The sequence below is a fragment of the Halichoerus grypus genome, chromosome 15 (genome assembly GCF_964656455.1).
Source record: "Halichoerus grypus chromosome 15, mHalGry1.hap1.1, whole genome shotgun sequence".
Lineage (NCBI taxonomy): Eukaryota > Metazoa > Chordata > Mammalia > Carnivora > Phocidae > Halichoerus > Halichoerus grypus.
The window spans coordinates 44,322,978-44,342,676 of NC_135726.1; the positions used below are offsets into that span (position 1 = coordinate 44,322,978).

Below are 19,699 nucleotides of genomic sequence, written 5' to 3' on the forward strand. Positions count from 1 at the left end.
GCTGGGAGGGGGCCAGAGAGGAGTCACGGGGGCAGCAGGGAAGGGAAGGTGCCATGGAGGGAAGAGAGGCGGCAGGCGTTTTGGTGGTTTGCTGTGTTCCTAGCAGGGTGGCTCTCTGCTGTGGTGGGAGCTGGGGAGGGGCGAGGGAGGGAGAGGAAGATGCAAATGAAGGGAGGGGCAGAGAGAGATTAGGGGCGGGCAGCACCAGTGCCCGCCCCCAGGCATGACCCCCTTGTGGGAGACTGTGGCTCTGCATGGGGCCGAGCGTGTGGGATGAGCGGCCGCGGTCTAGGTTTGGGAGCATGGCTGTCCACTAGCACGTGGCTGCTGGTGACCCTTGTGTGTCTGGGTGTTTATCTGGCCCTGGGGTCTGACGTGGATCACTCTTGGCTGCTGGCGGGACAGTGTGTATCTACCTGTGGACACTTCCGGCCACTTGGCCTGGACCTCAGCACTCGGTGCTGCCTTTTCCGGGCCAAGCCCCCCATCCCCCCACCCGGTGCAGGACTTCCAGGCTCCAGAGGTCACGGCTGCAGGCAGCAGAGAGGCTGCCAAAGCAAACCAGCCCCCGTGACTTGTAGGAAGGCAGCTGGGGGGAGGGGGCTGGGGCAGAGGCTGGGGCAGGAGTTGGGGGGGGTCTGGGGCCAGGGCCAGGGCCGGGGCAGGGACCAGGACTGCCTTGTTCAGGAGCTGGACTTGGGGACGGGAAATAACGGGGGGCAGTGGTAGGCCTGGGTTCAGGCAGGGGGCCGGGGTGGGGTGGGGGGTGAGCTAGAAGGCACAGGGGTGGATAGGGAGGGAGTTAGGCCTGAGCTGGGGCCAGGTGGAGGTAAGGCAGGGGCTGGGCGGGAGGCAGAAGAAGTGGCAGGAGCAGGGTGGGCTTGGGGCAGCTGGAGCCCTCTATCTGGTTCCCTCCAATTCAAAGGCCCACCCTTCAGTCCTTGTAAGCACCCCGCCCGCCCCCCCCCCCGCCCCCGCCCCCAGCCTGCTCTGTCTGCTCAAAGCCCCTGCCTTCGGGCCAAACCTCTCCCTGCTCCCGCCTCCCCTCAGACTGGCACACCTGGGCCCCCTCCAGGCCGGAGGCAGGCTCCGCAGGTTGCTTGGGCCGGCCAGGTCCAGCCCTTGCAAACCCTGCCCCACCAGCCAGGTGGCCTCCCGTGCTGCCAATCCGTTTGTCCTGCCCCTCCACGCCCCTTCCCCCGCCTCTGGCCCGGCCCCCTCCTCCTCAGGTGAGGCAGCCAGGCCTAGCAGGCCCCACGCCGCTGCCTCTGCCTCCGGGCCACCGCTGCTGCGGGGCCACCATGCTCCTGCCCAGGCCTGGAGACTGACCCGAAGAGGGCACTATCTCTCAGCTCCGCCCCCACCTGCCGGACCCCAGGGTAAGGACCGGGGCCCTCAGTTCTGGGCCCAGGGCATGGGTGCCCTCGTGCCCACATCAACCTAATGCCCACCTCCCAATAGCGGGCTTCCTGGGGGCCCCAAGAGTGGGCTCTCAGACGTCTCTCCAAGGAACTCAGAGCTCCAGCCGCCTCTCGCTCAGATTCAGAGATTGGGCCCTGGGTCTCCTCTTCCCTCAGACCCAAGACTCTGGGCCCCTATGCCCCTCCTCCCACATACCCAGGAGTTCTGAGCCCCCAAATCCCTCCGTCCCCAGGACCCAGGAGTTCAGGCTCTCAGGTCTCTCTACTCCCTCAGAGCCAGGTGTTCAGACCCTCGGTCCCCTCCTCCCCCAGGCCCAGGAAAGGGGCCCCCAGCCGTGCAAATCCAGGCATCCCCTGGCTGCTGGTCAGACACTGACCGCATCCTTGAACCCAGCCTGATCTGCGTCCGTGATCACGTCGTGCTCTGGCCAGGGCCCAGTCCGTCCAGCCTCCCTGGATGGGCGCCTGGGACTGGGGGCACAGGGGCTGGGTTCGGCTCCCCCAGGCCCTGCCTCTCTGTTCATCTCCCCACAGGTCCCACCCTGGCCCAGGAGGTCAGCCGGGGAATCATTAACAAGAGGCCGTGACATGGCGGAGAAGGAGGGTGAGTCCCCTTTTCTTTGAGTCCCGACTTTGGCTCTGCCTGGCGCCCCTCCCTCTGTGCTCTGCTCCCAACTCTCCGCCCCCTCAGAGCCCCCTCTCTCTGGCACCCTTCCTGGGCCCACCCCCACCCCCTTCTGAAGTCTCCTCCACCTGATTAACTATTAACCAAATTTTCTGTGGGCCAGTGCTACCACCTGCCTTCCTGCTACCCCATATGACCTTCCTGGCTCTTGCCTCAGTTTCCCCTCACACCCCAGTGATTTCTCAGCTAACCCTGGGCCTGCCCCCCACTTGGGGCTAAGGTGGGAAGACCAGCTCTCACGGTAATGGACTCAGACTCTGGAGCTGTATTCAAATCTGCTTCCGCCACTTTTTAGCCGTGTGCTCTTGTACGAGTGACGTCATTTCTCTGGGATCCATTCCCCCCGCCCCCCTAGCCCCGGGTCAAGCACAGATCCTCGGGCTACCTGCCTAGCCACACACAGGGGTTGTCGGGAGCATGGAACCCACACGAGGCATCAGTGTGGGGCTTAGCGTGTGAGACACAGGCCGTGAACCAGACATGACTGAGGCCGGCCAGCCCGGTGTCCCAGGGACCCAAGAACCCCACCAATTCCAGGCATTCCTCCCACCTCTTTGCACTGTGGGCAAAAGAACAGAGGGAGGACTTTGGACTCGGCCGGGATGGATGGAGAGGGGAGAGAACGCAGAGGAACCGTTCCAGGAATGATGGGAGCGAGCGCCCGCCTGAGTGGCTGGCCCTGAGGGGCCCTTGGCAGGCCCTGGCTGGGGCTCCAGACAGCCTGTCTCCCTCTCAACCTCCGCCACACGTGGGAGCCAGCTGGAGGGGCCCGAGCAGGGGGCAGCCTTTCCTCCCTGCCCTCTCCAGCGGGGGCTGGCTCCCTCTCTTCTTCCTGGAAGCAGGCTAGCAGGGCTTCAGTTCCAGGTGATAGCCCTTTCGAGCTGGGAAGCCCTGGGCAAGCGGCTTACCCTCTCTGGGCCTCAGTGTCCATCTGGAAAATGGAGCTGGGGTGAATGCACCCCTCACAGGGTGGCGTGAGGATTTAAAGGGCATGAGAATTAGGGGGTGCTGGTTGTGTTGGCTGAAATGAGCCGCGTGGATCACTGGCCTCCTGGGCTCTCAGCAGTTAGCAAATCACATCCCAAACCGTGCAGCTAGGGCCCAGAGCAAACCCAGGCTCCCGGTGGCTCAGGACGGGGGACACTGTCCCCTTGCTAAGCAGGTGGCTGGCAGAGCCCGGACCCTGAGGGACGATGTTCCTCCTGGAGCTGACTGACAGGAGTCTCCAGAGCCCGGGCCCATGCGTGAATGACCCCGGGAGAAAAGCAGATCGTGCCCAGAAGGATGGCCAGAGATGGTCTGGGGACAGAGAGAACTGAGGCAGAGTGGGCTCCAGTGCGTCCCCAGGCAGCTCGACCTGGTCCTGTGGCGGTGGTCAGACCTGGACCCAGATGCTGAACGGTTCTGGTGCCGTGCTTACTTGCTGGGTGACCCCGGGGAGCTGGCTGTGCCTCTCTGGGCCCTCTTTCCTCATCTGCAAACCGGGGATGATGATAATGATACCTTCCTTACTAACACCGGGGGCTAGGCTGTAAGGAAAGTGCAGGCCAGGGCTAGGCGCGCGAGTCTGAGCCGGTTGTGTTACCTTCCAAGTGTGCCCAAGGCAAGGTTCCTGGTGCTCCCTGGGGACTCAGAATTGGAGGAGGTGATACGTACGGGCTGGGCTGACGCGCAGGGTGAGTCGGAATAGGTAGGGGGTGCCCGGCAGAGGGAGAGCAGGACAGAGGCAGGGGCTGACGAGCTGCCAGGCCTGCAGTGGCACATGGAGAGCTCGGGTATTTCTGGAGGCCGTGTCGGAAGTGGAGTCAGGAGAGGGATGAGGTGAGCGAGCCGGAGCCTCGTCTCAGGACTGTTTTGGTGATGGGCCGGCGGATGCCCCGGCAGTGCTGGGTCTCTCCACGAGATGGCGCTGGTGGTCATTCTTTGTTTCTCTTATTCTGACTTGTGTTTCTACAAGTTCTGTGGGTTTGGTTGCTTGCCAGAAGCTCTGTCAGGGGTCTGGTAATGACCCATAAGGCTGTCTGGGAATTTGGGGAAACATAGGTTCGACTCCCAAATCTCTAATGGCCATGCTTATATCCTAGAAAGCCTGGCACCACAGGGCTGAGGGTCTTAGACTCTGTCTTGGGGACACTGGGGAGTCATGAAGGATTCTAGGTAAAGAAGGGACAGGGTGGATTTGGTGCTTAGGATGATCCTCAAGCTTCCGTGTGGAGGCTGCGCCAGAGGGCAGGTTGAGCCCAGGCTTGGGTGGGGCTGGGTGCAGGGAAGGGGAGGGTGGGTAGGAGGTGCTCAGGAGGCCTGCAAGCTGTGTGGGGAGGGAGGTGTCCTGGAGATGAGGAACAGTCCTGAGGATGAGGGCCTCTGAGACGGGACCTGGGGATTGGGGGGGACGTTGAGGCCAGTATGGGACCTGGGGGGTGTGAAGGACCCAGAGGTCCCAGGGGGAGGCATCTACAAGGCTGTAGGACAGAAAAGGGAAACCGAGGCTGTGGAGGTGTGTGAGATAGACTTGGGAGCAGGGGGCATGAGGGGGAGGAGGCCACGTCGCACCCTGTGAACTCCAGGTTTCAGGGAGCAGGACGAGGTCAGCAGATAGAGAAAGCCCCTGTTGGAGAAGTGGAAGGAAAATCGGACGCATGCGGTGTCCCAGAGGCCAAAGGAGAGCCTTTCATTCAGGAAGTTGGAGTTGGGGACGCCGAGGGCTGAGACACAAGCTGCTGACTGAGCCGAGTTTCAGAGACAAGGAACCACAGATGTCCCCTGTGAGAGTTTAGCTGCCAGAGGGTGGGGGCCGAAGACCCAAGGTGAGGGCGGCCCTTGGCGCCCTTGAGGAGCAAAGAGCAGCGCCCCAGGGAGAAGCCAGGAATCCCAGCAAGGCTGCTGCCTCACACCCAGAGTGAGGACGCTTCCTGCCTCAGGAAAGACGTGCAGTGAGGGTGCCCCTCACACTGGGAGGACCCAGAGTAAGGACACTTCCTGTCCTACCAAGGGCACCCGCTTGAGGCGTGGAAGGAGGGCGCGGGAGGAGGTCCTTCAATGCTTGCCACCCCAGCAGACGCACCAAAGCCCCTGGGCTGGGCTCAGAGTGGCCCCAAGCCCTGATAGGCGCCCCTGAGAACAAAGGGACCAGGACCGGCCTCTCGGCCTCATGGCTGCAGGAGCCAAGACCTCCCACCGGCACCAGGAAGATGGCTGGGAACAGAGCTGGCGGGCGGGCGGGAGGCCAGGGCTGGCCTGGCCCCCTGCGGCCTCTTTGGAGGGAGGGTGTATTTGTTTGCCCTTGCCTTGACGGGAACTGCTGGGCTCTCAAATTCTTAAGACACCCAGACAATGGCCGTCCCAGGAAGATCCCGGACGATGCCCTGCTCCATTCTGGGTGCTGGTCTGGCCCTGCGCCCGCCAGCTGTAGACTGCGATACAGGTTGGGGAGCTGGGACTCCTGCCACCCTGGAGATGTCCTGCAGAGGCCATCCCACAATCCCTAGCGAAGGGGTTGGCTTTTAATCCCCAGGGCCCCTGTTGCGCTGGGAATAAAAACCCCTTTCCCCTCAGGCCACGTGGCCTCCCTAGCTGCTCTCAGCCTAGGTCCCTGCCTTCCCCAAACTCATGCCATCCTGGCCATATCTGTGGTCTCTCTCTCGAACAGATCATGCTTATTCTTGCCTCAAGGCCTTTGCCTGTGCTGTCCCCTCTGCCCAGAGGGCTCTTCCTTAAGATCTTTGCGTGGATGGTTTCAGCCTTCAGGTCTCAGCTCAAAGGTCACTTCTTGGGGTGGCCTTCCCTCAGCACCCCACTCCAGAAGCCACCTGCCCCCCCGACCTGCATTATTTTCTTCATAGACTTTGCCACTATCTGGGAATGATCAAGTTTGTTTATTGTTTATGTTTTCCCCTCAACCTTACACATATGAGAACATGAGCCCCATGAGAGCCAGCATCTCATCTGTCTTGGGATGTGTCTCCTGAGCCTAGAATGGTGCCAAGTACAGTGGATGCTCAGCAGGACAATGAATGAACAAAGCTCTTTTTACCAAGGAGAAAACAGGTCCAGAGAGGGGAAGGGTATTGCCCAGGAACACACAGCTCTAATGATGTAAAAGCATTTATTGAGAACTTGCTCTCTGCCAGGCATTATGGCGCGGGGAGAGGGAGCGGCTTCGTACTTAAGACGCTTGGGCCCCAGCACCCCATGTGCCCCGGGGTCCAGGACTCGGCACTGCCTCCCGCTGGCTGAGTCCCCACGCACATGTCACTCCACTTCTCTGAGCCTTAGTGTTCCCTGTCCGAAAAATGGGAATCCTCCCCCAAACGAGGACAGTGCTTGGGAGAATAAGCCTGTGATAAGAGTTCAGCTACTATGATGTAAGAGAACTTTAAAATATTGTTTTTAGAGGTGAGTGCTGGGTGGGTGACCATTAAACAGACAAGAAAGCTGAGGTTCAAAGAGGTGAGGCCACCTACCCAAGGTCCCAGGGCCGGGAGGGGTAAGGCCAATATTATTAAGTGAGGCTGGCAACTTTTCAAACTTAGGTTCTGAACCTCCAGAGGGTCCTGCGGGAGAGGGCTGGTTTGGGGAGATGCCCAGGGACAGAGGGGCTGGGAGGGCAGAGAGGGATGGAGCGGTGAGGACATGCCAAAGAGCGGGGAAGTGAGCTGCCAAGAGGGCGGAGGTCAGGGGTCGCAGAGCCCAAGAGGCTCCAAGAAGCTCTGAGAGAGGGAGCAGAAGTGAGAGGTTCAAGAGAAGGAGATAGCAAAGTGCAGTGTCACTGGGGAGGAGAGAGCCCGCAAGTGCCAGGAGGGCGGGGATGGTGGCAGCGGTCCCAGCCACACCCCTTCCCAGCTGGAAGGCTGGGGGGGGAGCAGGACACCTGTAGGGGAGGGCGCGGGCCCAGGGCATGGCAGCCGGGGGGGGGGGCAGGCAGGGCAGAGCTGGCCCCCTGCCCAGACCCTGCCCGAGCGGGACTGGCCTGGCAGTGGCCCCAGCATGGTGTCTGTTGCAGGTGGCCGGACTGTGCCATGCTGTTCCGGACCCAAGGTGGCAGCTCTCACCGCGGGGACCCTGCTGTTCCTGACAGGCATCGGGGCAGCGTCCTGGGCCATTGGTGAGAGCGGTCCCTGCGCCTCTCGCCTCCCCTGCCCTGCCCTGCAGCCCCTTGCCTGCCTGCCCTCACCTCTGCCTTCTCTACAGTGACCTTTCTACTCAAGAGTGATCAGGAGCCGCTGTATCCGGGTGAGTAAAGCAGGCCGGGACTCTCTGGGGAGCCCCGGACGAAACCTGTCCCTGGTGGGAGCTCAAGGAAAAATTTCCGAGTGACTGCGTGAGCATGCGCAGAGATGCTGCTAGCGCTCCGATTGAGCACCTGCTCGGGACAGGGTGCCGTTCTAAGCACTCCACCTTGCCTTGTGGTTTCCAGACTCTAAATGTGTTACCTGTTAGTGCCTCATGAAATAAAATTAGGGAGTCGGAAACCACATTTTAAAAAGCACGAAAAAGAGGGGCGCCTGGGTGGCTCAGTCGGTTAAGCGTCTGCCTTGGGCTCAGGTCACGATCTCGGGGTCCTGGGATCGAGCCCCGCATCGGGGCTCCCCACTCAGCGGGGAGCCTGCTTCTCCCTTTCCTTCTGCTACTCCCCCTGCTCGTGCTTTCTCTCATTCTCTCTCTCAAATAAATAAATAAAATCTTTTAAAAAATAAAAAGCATGAAAGAGATTAGATTAGAAAAGACCACAGCGCATCTCTCTCAGCACGGGAAAGTTTTGTTAATCTTTCGTTCTGGTTCCATGAGAGCCGTGCTGTTATTCTCTCCATCTTTACAGATGGGGAAACTGGGGCTCAGAGCAATGCAGTGATTTGCTCCAGAAAGCACAAGTTCAGGGCTACATCATAAAATGTAAAAATGTGTCTCTTTACTACGAGGCATGGTCAGAGCCCGTTTGTGAGGTGCTGTATGAATTTGGCGACCCCTTCTCATTCTCTGGGGGGGGTGGAGGGGGGTACTGCTGCTATGATCCCCATTTACAGATGTGGAAAGTGAGACCAGAGAGGACACACAGCTGGGAGATGATGAGGCCAGGAATAGCTCTCAGGCCGGCCCGGCAGAGCTGGGTCTGCAGGCAGCTGAGAATGAACGGCTACACTAATAATAGATGTGGAAACTAAATGTGGAATGAATGGATGAATTCTCCCGGGTGCCAGCCCCCAGCTGCCGTTCCGTGGCCCAGCACAGCAGGAAGAAAGGGGAAGTTGGGTGATGGGATGTATTTTTCACTCCCAGGAGCCTCATCTAATTCCATAAAGGACTGAGCTCATGCTAAGAGAAGAAATGAAAATCCGGACAAGGAAAGCCTGCATCCGCGTTGGTCACCATGCCAGCACTTAGTGAGCATTTACAGGTGCCAGGTGTAGGCCTCGGGGCTTTATGGGTTCAATTCAGTAAACCCTCACAAAAGCCCATTTTAATATGGGGAGACTGAGGCGCAGAAAGGTCCAGCGACTTGGCCGCAGGTCTCAGAGCTAGGAAGTGGCAGCTCTGGGATTCGAACCCAGGCAGTCTAGATCTGCTCAATGCAGAATTACTATCCTTTGCTGTTTCTCGAGAAACAGCCAAGCGACTCGCAGTAGTGACGCCTACCATCTGCCGCACCCGCGCTGTAACCTTGGACCTATTACCATTGCCCCCCTTTTGCAGATGGGGGACACCGAGGCCCAGTGAAGTGAACTGACTTGCCCAAGACCACACACTGAAGAAGCGGCAGGCCAGAGGGATCATGTCCCAGAAGCCGCTCCATAGCTCCGTGGCTTCATAGCTCCCCACTGCCACTGGGCTAAAGTCTCAACCCCCTGCAGGCTCCAGGGCTCCTAGGGGGCAGACCCCTCTTCCGCCCTCACCTCACGCTTGCTTCTGGCGCTCTCCAGCGTCCAGCCTATGGGCCATTCTCATGCCCTTGAAGGGCCCTCCTGGCCCCACTGTCTTGGCTTACCACCTCTTGCCCGCTCACACCTAGAAGCAGTTTCGAGGTTCTGCTGAGTTCTGGGGCCTCAGACCCGTCCTGCCCTGGGTCCCAACCTCCTTAGTCATAAGCTAGGGGGCCACGGGGAAGAAGGAGAGATGATGCAGTCCACTTGGTAAATGTGGCTTTGGGGTCTCACCTTCAGGCTTTAACTTTGCTGAGCAAGGCCTTCCTTCCTGCACCCCCAGGCCCCATGCTCCCCCAACCCCACGGCCATGCCTATTGCCCAGGATAAAATTCTCCTCACACTTGACTTCTGGGGAATTTCAGGAGGGCAGGGACCCTGGGTTTGCTGCCCCAGACGGTGTCCTGCACATGGTGGGTACTCAGGAGGTCTTTGTTTAATGCACAAGACAAGTCGCCGAGATGAACTGACTTGCCCTTGACCTCCAGCCGGAAAGTACCTAGGCCGTGATTCAGACCTCGCTCTGGCCAACGCCAGCACTCCTGCCCTTCACTTATACTTGGGTTTTCCAAAAATGATGGGAAATTATAAAACAAATGAAAACAACCCCCAAACTACATCTCCACCTCATTTTCCTGGGATTTTCACACCTCTAAATATATCAGACAATTCAGTAAGCAAAACCAGATGACCCAAAACACATTTTCTTTTCTTTTCTTTTTTTTTTTGCAAATAATACCAACAAGAATGAAGAGTCGAAAAGTGAGAAACAGTGGCACAGAATGTGGCTTTAAAAATAATCGGAGGGGGCATTTGATATTCCCTCCCTCTCCCTCCCCCAACACATATCCATAAAGTGATCCTTTTTTTCCCCCTAAAACCTTACCGTATCTGGGATACTTGGAAGCTTTTTACCCCCAGCTGGTGTTTCAAACCCCAAGTCTTGGTCTTGGAACTCGGGGTGGCGGGCGCCATCCTCAGGGGTGCCAGGCATCGCTGCCCCCACCCCAGAGCAGGGGCCAAGGCAGTCAGGAAGCCATCACTGTGGGTAAGGAAGTCACTGGACAGGCTGTCCGGGCCCACATGCAGAGCTTGGGGTCTGGAGTCACGCAGGCCTGAATGCAAGTCGTCTCTGCTTCTCACTCACTTGGTGATGTTGGGCAAGGCACCCCACCTCTCCAAGCTTCAGCCTCCTCCTCTGATCAGAATGGGGATGATCTTTGTGGCCTTGGGGTGGTGTGGCGAGGCCGTGCTGTTGGTGGGCAGGGAGAACATGAGGCATAGTGCTGGGCACACGGCAGGTTCTCAGAAGACAGGGTCCTCTAGAACTGGGTCTAGAACTCCCGCGTCCCTTGTCTGGGTCAGGTGGCTAGGGGAAGACCCCTCAGCTCGGGGGAGGCCAAATTGAGTTTGCCCCAGATCTGGTTTCCTAGAATGTGCTCTGGGGCGCCAGCAATGCAGGAGGACCAAGGGGGTCACAGCTGGCCTGTCCCCAAACCTCCTCCCCCTGCGCCCTGCCCCATCCTGGTCAACGGCAGCTGCATCCTTCTACGGCTCAGGCCAGACACCCCAGAGTTGTCCATGACCCCTCTCTTTCCTTCACAGCCTCATGCAGTCTGTCAGCTTGACCCACAAAATCTCTCCAGAATCTAAACTCTTCTCCCCCTCTGCCCCCGCCCTGGCCCCGGTCTCCATCCTCCCCAGCCTGGACTCTGCAGCAGCCCCTCCCTGGGCTCCCTGCTCCTGTGGCGCCCCCTACAGTCTGCCCCTGGCCCGCAGCCAGAGGGAGCCTGTGAACCCCCCAATCGGGTCAGGGCGCTGCTGGCTCAGAGCCTCCCCTGGCTGCACCTCTCTCCTGGGAGAAGCCAAGTCCTCGCATGGACCTGGCCTTCCTCCCAGCTCATCTGCCCCTCGCTCACTCTGCTCCAGCCTCCTTGCGGTTCCTCCCCCACCCCCGCCCCCACCTCCACCAGCCTTGGGATCTCTGCCCTTGCTGTTCCTGTGGCCTAGTTCTCTGTTCCCTCACCTACCTTCATGACTCTCTCGACTCTCTCCCCTCCTTCAGATCTATGTTCACACCCCACCTTCTCAGAAAAGCTTTCCCTGCCCTCCTGCGGGAAATGGCAAGTTCTCCCCACATGCCAGTATGCCCCTGCCTCAGTCAAGCTGGATTTGTCTCCTTGGCTCCTTATTTTGTGACACACTGTCTATTTTGCTTACTTGTCCCTTTCGTTGCCCATTTCACCTACTGGTCCTGGAGTTCCACAGAGCAGGGGTTTTGTCTGATTTGTTTATTGCCGTGGCAATTTGTTCATTGCCCCAAATAGAGCCTAGCACGTCCTGAGTGGTAAATGTAAATAAACAGGCCTGAGGGCTGTGACCTGGCTTAGGTGTGGAAGACGGTCCTCTGGCCATGCGTGGGGAGCAGCCTGGGAGGAGCTAAGAGGATGGGCGGTTCTCAACACAACCAGCCCCAGACACGAGGAATCCCTCATGCGCTCTCTCCAGCCTTCCTGTATCTTCATCCCATCTCTTCTCACAGTTTGTGATGACGTGCTTGGTTGAGTGACTTTTTTATTGCTGTCTGTCTCCCCCAATCCTAGACTTTGGTTTGGTGAGGGCACAGCCCAGGGCTGTCTTGGTCATCTTTATGCCTCCAACATCACCCCCCAACAGGGCTGAGTATGGAGTATACGTCCAGTTAACGCTTATTATTGGGTGAATGAATGAATGAGTGAGCCAATGAATGAATGAATACTACATCGTCAGCTTGGAGAATTGCACTTTAATATATTCAAGGCTCGGACAAGTCCTGCAGAAAAGATAGCTTTTCTTTCTTTTTTTTCTTTCTTTTTTTCTGTCTTTTTTGAAGACTATAGCGTATCTAAATATTTTGGCCCTCTGAGGTGTTAGTCAAGGGTCTTCGGGCTGCATAAGACAAAAGGAGAAAAACTGGTTAAACAACAGGGGAACAATTCACTTACTTATCCAACCATTCTGGGGGTCTTTCCCATCTGGCTCCATCAAGGGGCAGACATCTCTTGGCTTTCCTCCACGTTGGCTTATTTTTCCCCCACATGGGGGCAAAGACGGCCCCCAGCAGCTCCAGCCTCACACGCCATTCTCCTGGGAGCGTGGTTGAAACCGCTTCCCTCTTCCCCGATGTCCAATGTCCTAGCTGATGTCCGAGCAAAGGGCCAGACGTGCGGCGCATGCGCGGCCAGCTTAGGGAGCAGGGAGGTGACAGGAAGGTCCCCGGGTTCCCCGCCCGCGGGCGCGCCCCAGCTCCTATCGGCCCCCCGTGGAGACTCAGGCCTGGAGCTCCGCGGGCCGGGCTGGGGGGCGGGGCGCGGCGGGGAGGTGACCCAGGCGGCCGTCCTGTCGCCCTGCAGTGCAGGTCAGCCCGGCTGACGCCCGGCTCATGGTGTTTGACGACACAGAGGGCACGTGGCGGCTGCTGTGTTCCTCGCGCTCCAACGCCAGGGTGGCGGGCCTGGGCTGCGAGGAGATGGGCTTCCTCAGGTACCGGGTGGCCCGGGCGGGGGGGGGGGTGGCGCGGGGAGGGGCGGGGCGGGAGGAGCAGGCCTGACCCCTGCCTGCCCAGGGCCCTGGGCCACTCGGAGCTGGACGTGCGGACGGCGGGTGCCAACGGCACGTCGGGCTTCTTCTGCGTGGACGAGGGGAGGCTGCCGCTGGCCCGGAGGCTGCTCGAGGTCATCTCTGTGTGGTGAGGAGGACCGCGGGGCCCGGGCGCCCATCCTGCCCGCCCTCGGGGGCCCTTTCTCCCGCCTGAATTGGCCTCCCCTTTTGTTTCCGCCTCTGCCCCTTTCTGTCACAGTGACTGTCCCAGGGGCCGTTTCCTGGCTACTGTCTGCCAAGGTGAGTCCCTGCTACTTGGTACCCTCTCCCTGAGAACCCCCCAGGGCAGGGCCATGTCCCATCGGACACCCCCCCCCACGCCCACCCAACACACACCAGCCATAGCCCCTTACCCTACAAGGATGGAGCTGGGTCCTCTCGGACTCCCCTAGGGAGGCATGGCCTTGTCCCCATAGGGTCCCAGGGATGGGACTATGTCTCCTTACTCTCTTAAGGTGGGCCCATGTTCCGCAGAACCCTCAGGTCAGGGTCTCATCCCATCAGACACCCCCTACCCCCCCACTGGCCATATTTTCTTAGATCCTATGAGGGTGGAGCTGTGTCCTCTGACTCCTCCAGGGTAGCAGGTCCGTGTCCCCTCAGGCCCCCAAAGCAGGGCCATGTTCCTATAGGTCCCCAGGGATGGGGCTGTGTCCTGAAGGTTCCAGGCCCTCCCGCTGCCCCTGATCTGCCTCTCCCACAGACTGTGGCCGTAGGAAGCTGCCTGTGGATCGCATCGTGGGAGGCCAAGACACCAGCCTGGGCAGGTGGCCGTGGCAAGTCAGTCTCCGTTACGATGGAGCACACCTGTGTGGAGGGTCCCTGCTCTCCGGAGACTGGGTGCTGACAGCCGCCCACTGCTTCCCTGAGTGAGTGTCTCCCACAGCCCTGAGTGGGAGAGGCAGGGGAGAGGCGAGCTGGGAGAGGCTGCGCCCGGGGAAGCTGCCACCCTCCTCTCCTATTCCCTGGTAGGCGGAACCGGGTCCTGTCTCGATGGCGAGTGTTTGCCGGCGCCGTGGCCCAGGCCTCACCCCATGGCCTGCAGCTGGGGGTGCAGGCAGTAGTCTACCACGGGGGCTATCTCCCCTTTCGAGACCCCAACAGTGAGGAAAACAGCAATGATATCGCCCTGGTCCACCTGTCCAGCCCCCTGCCCCTCACGGGTGAGTCTGGGGGATGAGCCTTGGCCTGGGGACTCCAGAGGCTGGGAGGACAGAGGACCGAGCCATAGGATTCCATGGTGATAAGGAAAACGACCTCTAGGGGAGTTAAACACGGAGTTCGCATTTGCCGCAGCAGATCCACCCGGGGCTCCGTGCCCAGAGGAAATGAAAATACGGGTGCACACAAGATCTTAGACATGGGTGTTCACGGCAGCTCTATTCACTTTGACAGTCAAAAGATGGAAGCAGCCCAGATGTTTGTTTGACAAATGCATAGACAAAATGTGGTAGATCCATACAATAGGGTAATATTTGGCCATAAGACAGAATCGTGGAGCACTGACACGTGATACACAGCCGATAAACCTTGACAACATTGTGCTAAACCAGAGATCAGACACAAGAGGCCAGTATGTGATTCCATTGATCTGAAATGTCCAGAATAGGCAGAGCTGGAGAGAGAGAAAGTAGACTAGTGGCTGCCAGGGAGTTGGGCTGGTGTGAGGTGGGCGGGGGCGGGGGTGCGGATGGGGACAGGGAGATTGGGAGGTGACGAGTAGAGAATACAGGATTTCTTTTTGGGGGTGATCAAGACGTTCTCAAACGATGGTGGCCACAGTGGCACCTTCCTATTGCCAGGCATGCAGCTAAACTCTCTCTGTGAACCCCCTAAAGATCACCGACTTGCCCGCTGAAGGGGCTGAACTGTGTGGTGTGTGAATTGTGTCTCGGAAAAGCTGTTACCAAAAAACACAAGTGAAATGAAGAAAACTTTTATTTATTTTATTTATTTTTATTTTTTTAAAGATTTTATTTATTTATTTGACAGAGAGAGACACAGCGAGAGAGGGAACACAAGCAGGGGGAGTGGGAGAGGGAGAAGCAGGCTTCCCGCTGAACAGGGAGCACAAAGCAGGGCTCGATCCCAGGACCCCGGGATCATGACCTGAGCTGAAGGCAGACGCTTAACGACTGAGCCACCCAGGCACCCCTGAAGAAAACTTTTAAAATCTATGAATGAACCCAAGAGGGAATCAGAAGATATTCCCTTCGCAGTTTTCCGGAGCATGTCCTCGCTCTCAGGGAGAAAGACTCCCTTGGGGCCTAGGATTTAGCACTTCTCCACTGCACGCCGCATGCCCTGGATTGAGAGCCGGCTCTCAGCAGGCCGCAGTGTGACAACAGTATTAATAAAAACGATGCTGATGAAGTCATAGTAGCGGATGATGATGAGCCTTCAGCGGGCATCGGTATAACGATAATGAAATAGTAGGATACGATACTATCCCAGCGATGATGTCCTAGCACCAACACTCGCTCCTCACCTCCTGTGTGCCAGGCCCTGTTCTCTGCATGTCCCCAGCCTGCACGCATTCAGTCCCCACAGCAGCCCTGGGAGGGTGGATCCTCTTAGGGTCCTGTGTTCCCACACAGAGGGGGAGGCCCCCACGCAGAGAAGGTAAATGTTGCTCCGAAGTCCCGCGGCTGGAAAATGGCAAAGATTTGGGTCGAGGCCGCCTGGTGTGGGAGTCTGTGCGTGTAACCCCCAGGCTTTGCTGCTGGGACCGCTCTGTGGCTTGCATTCTACTTCTCTTTATGGTTATTTTCTTTTGAATGATCCGTGTTCCCGGTTTTCCATCGAAGGGGATGATACACATTTAAAATGAAACAAACCCTTGTCTTTAGGGAGGGGTTCCAAATAGTGATGTAGAGAAGTGTCCATGGAAGCACAGGGGGTTGGGGTGGGAGACACACGGCCGAGGGGGTATAAGCATAGAGCTTGGGATCAGATTCGGGTACTTGCCAGCTATGTGATCTTGGCTTCACCTCTCTGTGCCTCAGTTTCCCTGATCCATTAAATGACTTCCTAGAGTTATCAAGATGATTAAAAGGGTAATATGAGGGGTGCCTGGGTGGCTCAGTTGGTTAAGCAGCTGCCTTCAGCTCAGGTCATGAACCCAGGGTCCTGGGATCAAGTCCCACGGGGGAGCCTGCTTCTCCCTCTGCCCCTCCCCTCCCCGCCCCCCTCCCCCGGCTCATGCTCTCTCTCGAGTAAATAAATAAAATCTTTTAAAAAGAAGGGTAATATGAGTAAAGAGCTTAGAGCAATGCCAGCATACAGATGAGCACTCAGTTAATGCGAGCAGTCATTGCTGTTGTTGTTTATTACTATTACTAGTTATGGGAGCACTTCCTGTTTGCCAAGTGTGCTGCTCAGGGCTTCACCAGTTTCTCACCACAACCTCTGAGGGAAATGATTATTCTGTCCATTTTATACCTGAGAGCTCTGATGCTCAGGCCTGTGAAGTCGCCAGCAGGCAGGCCGTAGACAGAACTGCCAGGACCTCTTGTGTAGGTTGTGCACTGCACAAGGACATCACATCTTAGGGGCACCCTTCTCGCTGTTGTTGGTGTAGACCTGTGTACCTAGTACAATGATCTTCTGGCAGATGGACGTCAAGTATCTCAAGATAGGGATGCCTTTCTGTTTTTCACAAAGGCACCTTCTAGGCGGGGGGCGGCCTGTGGGCCACGGTTAAGAACGCAGGCTTGGGAATCTGGCCAACCTGGGTCCAAATTCTAGCTCTGTCATTGCCTCGTTATGAGACCTCAGATAAGTGACTCAGCTTCATCTCCCTCCTCTAAATGAGCTAATAGTAGCCCCTCGCTCTCTGGACTGACAGGAGTTTGGAGGAACTGAGGCAGGAAGACATCCAGCTCCTGCTGTGGTTATTTTATTTTTATTTTTTTAAAACATTTTTATTTGAGAGAGAGGGAGCAGCGAGAGAGGGAACACAGGCAGGGGGAGTGGGAGAGGGAGAAGCAGGCTTCCCGCCGAGCAGGGAGCCCGATGCAGGGCTCGATCCCAGGACCCTGGGATCACGACCCGAGCCGAAGGCAGACACCTAACGACTGAGCCACCCAGGCGCCCCCTGCTGTGGTTATTTTAGAAGAACAGAGGAGAGGGTGCGCCGGGGCCCTTGAGGCTGCTGGACAGAGGCTTTGTTCCAGGCGGGGCAGGCCGGCAGGGGCTGGACCGCCTGGTCTCTCTCCCAGAATACATCCAGCCTGTGTGCCTCCCGGCTGCCGGCCAGGCCCTGGTGGACGGCAAGATCTGCACCGTAACCGGCTGGGGCAACACGCAGTACTACGGTGAGTCCCGTCTTCTGCCGGCAGAGCCGCCGTGAGGGAGACGGAACTGGGCTGGGGAAAGGCAGTCTGGCTGGAAAGGCAAATGCTTCTTGGCCCTGGGGCCCAGGGACGCTGAAGAGCCTGGGGGGGGGGGCAGCAGGAGGGAAGGGGGCCGCGCCTGTTCCCCAGCCTCGGCCAGCCTTGCCCGCACACCCCCAGGCCAACAGGCTGGGGTACTCCAGGAGGCCCGAGTCCCCATAATCAGCAGTGAGGTCTGCAACGGCCCCGACTTCTACGCAAACCAGATCAAGCCCAAGATGTTCTGTGCCGGCTACCCTGAGGGTGGCATTGACGCCTGCCAGGTGAGGCACTGTGGGGGGCAGCCCCGAGCCCCTGCCACTCCAGGGATGGAGACACAGGGCAGCGGGTGGCCGGACTCCCTCTCTCAGGGCCAGAGGGCTCTGTGACCACAGCCCCTGGCCATCCAAGAGGGCCTCCCGGATGCCCTCTTGGCCTCCAGCCCGGCCTCCCCTCCCCACACCAGGGTGACAGCGGTGGCCCCTTCGTGTGTGAGGACAGCATCTCTCGGACGCCACGTTGGCGGCTCTGTGGCATCGTGAGCTGGGGCACCGGCTGTGCTCTGGCCCAGAAGCCGGGTGTCTACACCAAAGTCAGTGACTTCCGGGAGTGGATCTTCCAGGCCATAAAGGTGAACGTCAGGCCCAGATGGGAGCCAGAGGGCGGGAGTGTTTGGGACTCTAATGGGGAAAGGGGAGGAGGCAGGGGTTTTCTGGAAACCTGTGCTCAGGCCAGAAGACGGTGCCCTAGGGGACAGATGGATTTCCAAGGGCTTGTGGGGAGGGGAGGTTCGCTGTGGGACTGGGGAAGCCTCTCAGACCTCAGAAGCCCCCAGTTGTCTTTCTCCAGACTCACTCCGAAGCCAGCGGCATGGTGACCCAGCTCTGACCTGTGGCTTCTCCTTGACGCACACGCCTCCAGGGCCCAAGTTCACCTAGGTGGCTCCAGCCCCACCTGGTGGGGTTCACCCTGGGCCCGGAATGGGACGTTTCTCTTCTTGGGCTGAGCCCACAGGTCCAAGGATACCCTCCCTCCAGGCTCCTCTCTTCCACAGTGGCGGGCCCACTCAGCCCTGGGACCACCCGAGCCTCACCCTCCTGACCCCCATGTAAATATTGTTCTGCCATCTGGGGACCCCCATCTAGGTACCCGTGATGACAGGATGCTCTTTAAATAATAAAGATGGTTTTGATTAACATGGCCTCTGAGTTTGCAAGTGTAAACAGCAATGAGGACATTTGTCCAGGAGGGAAGAGAGAAATTAGGGTCTGGCACAAATCAGGCAGGGAGCGTTATCCTCCAATTCTCATTGGCTTAAGAGAAAAAAAAATTAATTGGTTCACTTAACTGAAAATGCCCCGGAGCAAGTGGCTTCAGGTACTGCTGGATCCAGCTGCTCAAATATTTTTCATCAGGACTGCCTCATTTCCTCTCCAAAATCTGCTTTTATACAGAGAAAAGCTTTATTTGCAAGAAGCCTCCCCTACAACCAGAGACAGAGATGTCCCCCACCCACCCGAACGCTAGGCTGATAGGCCATGGACCATTTAGCAGCCCCAGTGGAAAGGAAATGCTTTTCTCCCAATAGCTACAGCAAGAAAGGCCCAGGCCTGGCTCTCACTGGGCAGATTTGGGTCATAGGCTCATCCTTCATCAAATCACGGTGCATGTGATGCATGGAGTCAGGGGGTTGACCATCAAGAACTATATGACTTCAGCGTAGGGGGTTCCCCAAAGGAAAATGGAGTGCTTTTTCTAAAAAAAGGGATGTAGATGCCCAGTGTGTGTTGGTGGGGGGAGACATTCACCATAGGCCAACACAAGAAACCGGACCCTGCAGGGTGGACACAGGAGTACCAGGCCCCATGAGCAGAGCCTGAGACCCCCTGCCCCTTCCTTCATCGGGGCTGGAGGTTGGGTCCCAGCTTCCCCTGGGACCCACTCTGTTCGCTAGAGCATCTGCAGATCTCATGGAGGCTTGCCGGCCACCGGGGGTGTTTCCTGTGTTTGCCACCGGGGGGTGCTGCTGCCCCTAAACTGGGAGAAATTGAGCGTTTTCTGCCCTAATAGTCCACGTGTTGCTGAAAACCAGCTGGTCTGCAGGAAAATGCTCACCAGAGCCTGTTTCCCATGACTTCCAGTGAGAAAAATTATAGTGTGTTGCCTATCAACTGCATGCACCCAAGCAATTTCCTAAAACATAGACACAGGAAAGTGCCTTCGAATTACAGACTGTTTGGAAAATGCTCCAAGCATCACTCCCTGGATACCAAACTCTTAGCGTGGCTGATGCCCACCATTGCTTTGTCCTTCCGGATCCACCACCCACCCCCACCACCGTCCAATCTCATTTGCAAGCTCCAGGCAGGTTTTCCAAACGTCTGCACAAGGCTGCACAGTCCTACCCATCTTATCTGAGATGTTCATTTGAGACTTGGCTCACACATTGTTTTGTTAGAATTTTGTAATTAGCTGAAAAATGAACGGTGCCTGTGTTTTATGAAGCTCAGGGATTCTGAGAGAACACGGCCCCACGGTGGGGGTCCTGAACAGATACAACCATGTCCTGGAGGGCCTAAGGGGACACAGCTTACCCTGGCAGGAGGGGGCTGGTCTGAGCAGACTTGACCCAGCTCTGCAGGGGACAAAAGAGGGCATGGCCTG

At 57.9% G+C, this 19,699-nt stretch overlaps 1 protein-coding gene across 4 annotated transcripts; it reads left to right on the top strand.

Moving 5' to 3' along the window:
• Positions 1–1,218: 1,218 nt before the first annotated feature.
• Positions 1,219–18,231, top strand: HPN (hepsin). 4 transcript variants are annotated; one of them, XM_036108526.2, is made up of 13 exons: positions 1,219–1,379; positions 1,956–2,025; positions 7,109–7,210; positions 7,297–7,338; positions 12,416–12,545; positions 12,628–12,750; positions 12,862–12,902; positions 13,366–13,531; positions 13,635–13,825; positions 16,838–16,978; positions 17,177–17,319; positions 17,502–17,666; positions 17,871–18,231. In XM_036108526.2, exons 2-13 carry the CDS (start codon positions 2,010–2,012, stop codon positions 17,910–17,912), a joined length of 1,302 nt encoding a protein of 433 aa, XP_035964419.1. In that variant the 5' UTR covers positions 1,219–1,379; positions 1,956–2,009; the 3' UTR covers positions 17,913–18,231. The 4 variants fall into 4 exon arrangements, with proteins under 4 accessions (XP_035964419.1, XP_035964421.1, XP_035964420.1 ...); XM_036108528.2 differs by having other exon boundaries at positions 1,221–1,379; positions 16,883–16,978; XM_036108527.2 differs by having other exon boundaries at positions 1,222–1,379; positions 17,885–18,231.
• Positions 18,232–19,699: the final 1,468 nt, after the last annotated feature.

What these genes read in the sequence shown, in the direction of transcription:
- HPN (XM_036108526.2), top strand. An exon ending in GGCAGCGTCCTGGGCCATTG is followed by an intron (nt 7,211 to 7,296) that starts GTGAGAGCGGTC and finishes CCTTCTCTACAG; the next exon opens with TGACCTTTCTACTCAAGAGT. An exon ending in GGATCTTCCAGGCCATAAAG is followed by an intron (nt 17,667 to 17,870) that starts GTGAACGTCAGG and finishes AGAAGCCCCCAG; the next exon opens with TTGTCTTTCTCCAGACTCAC.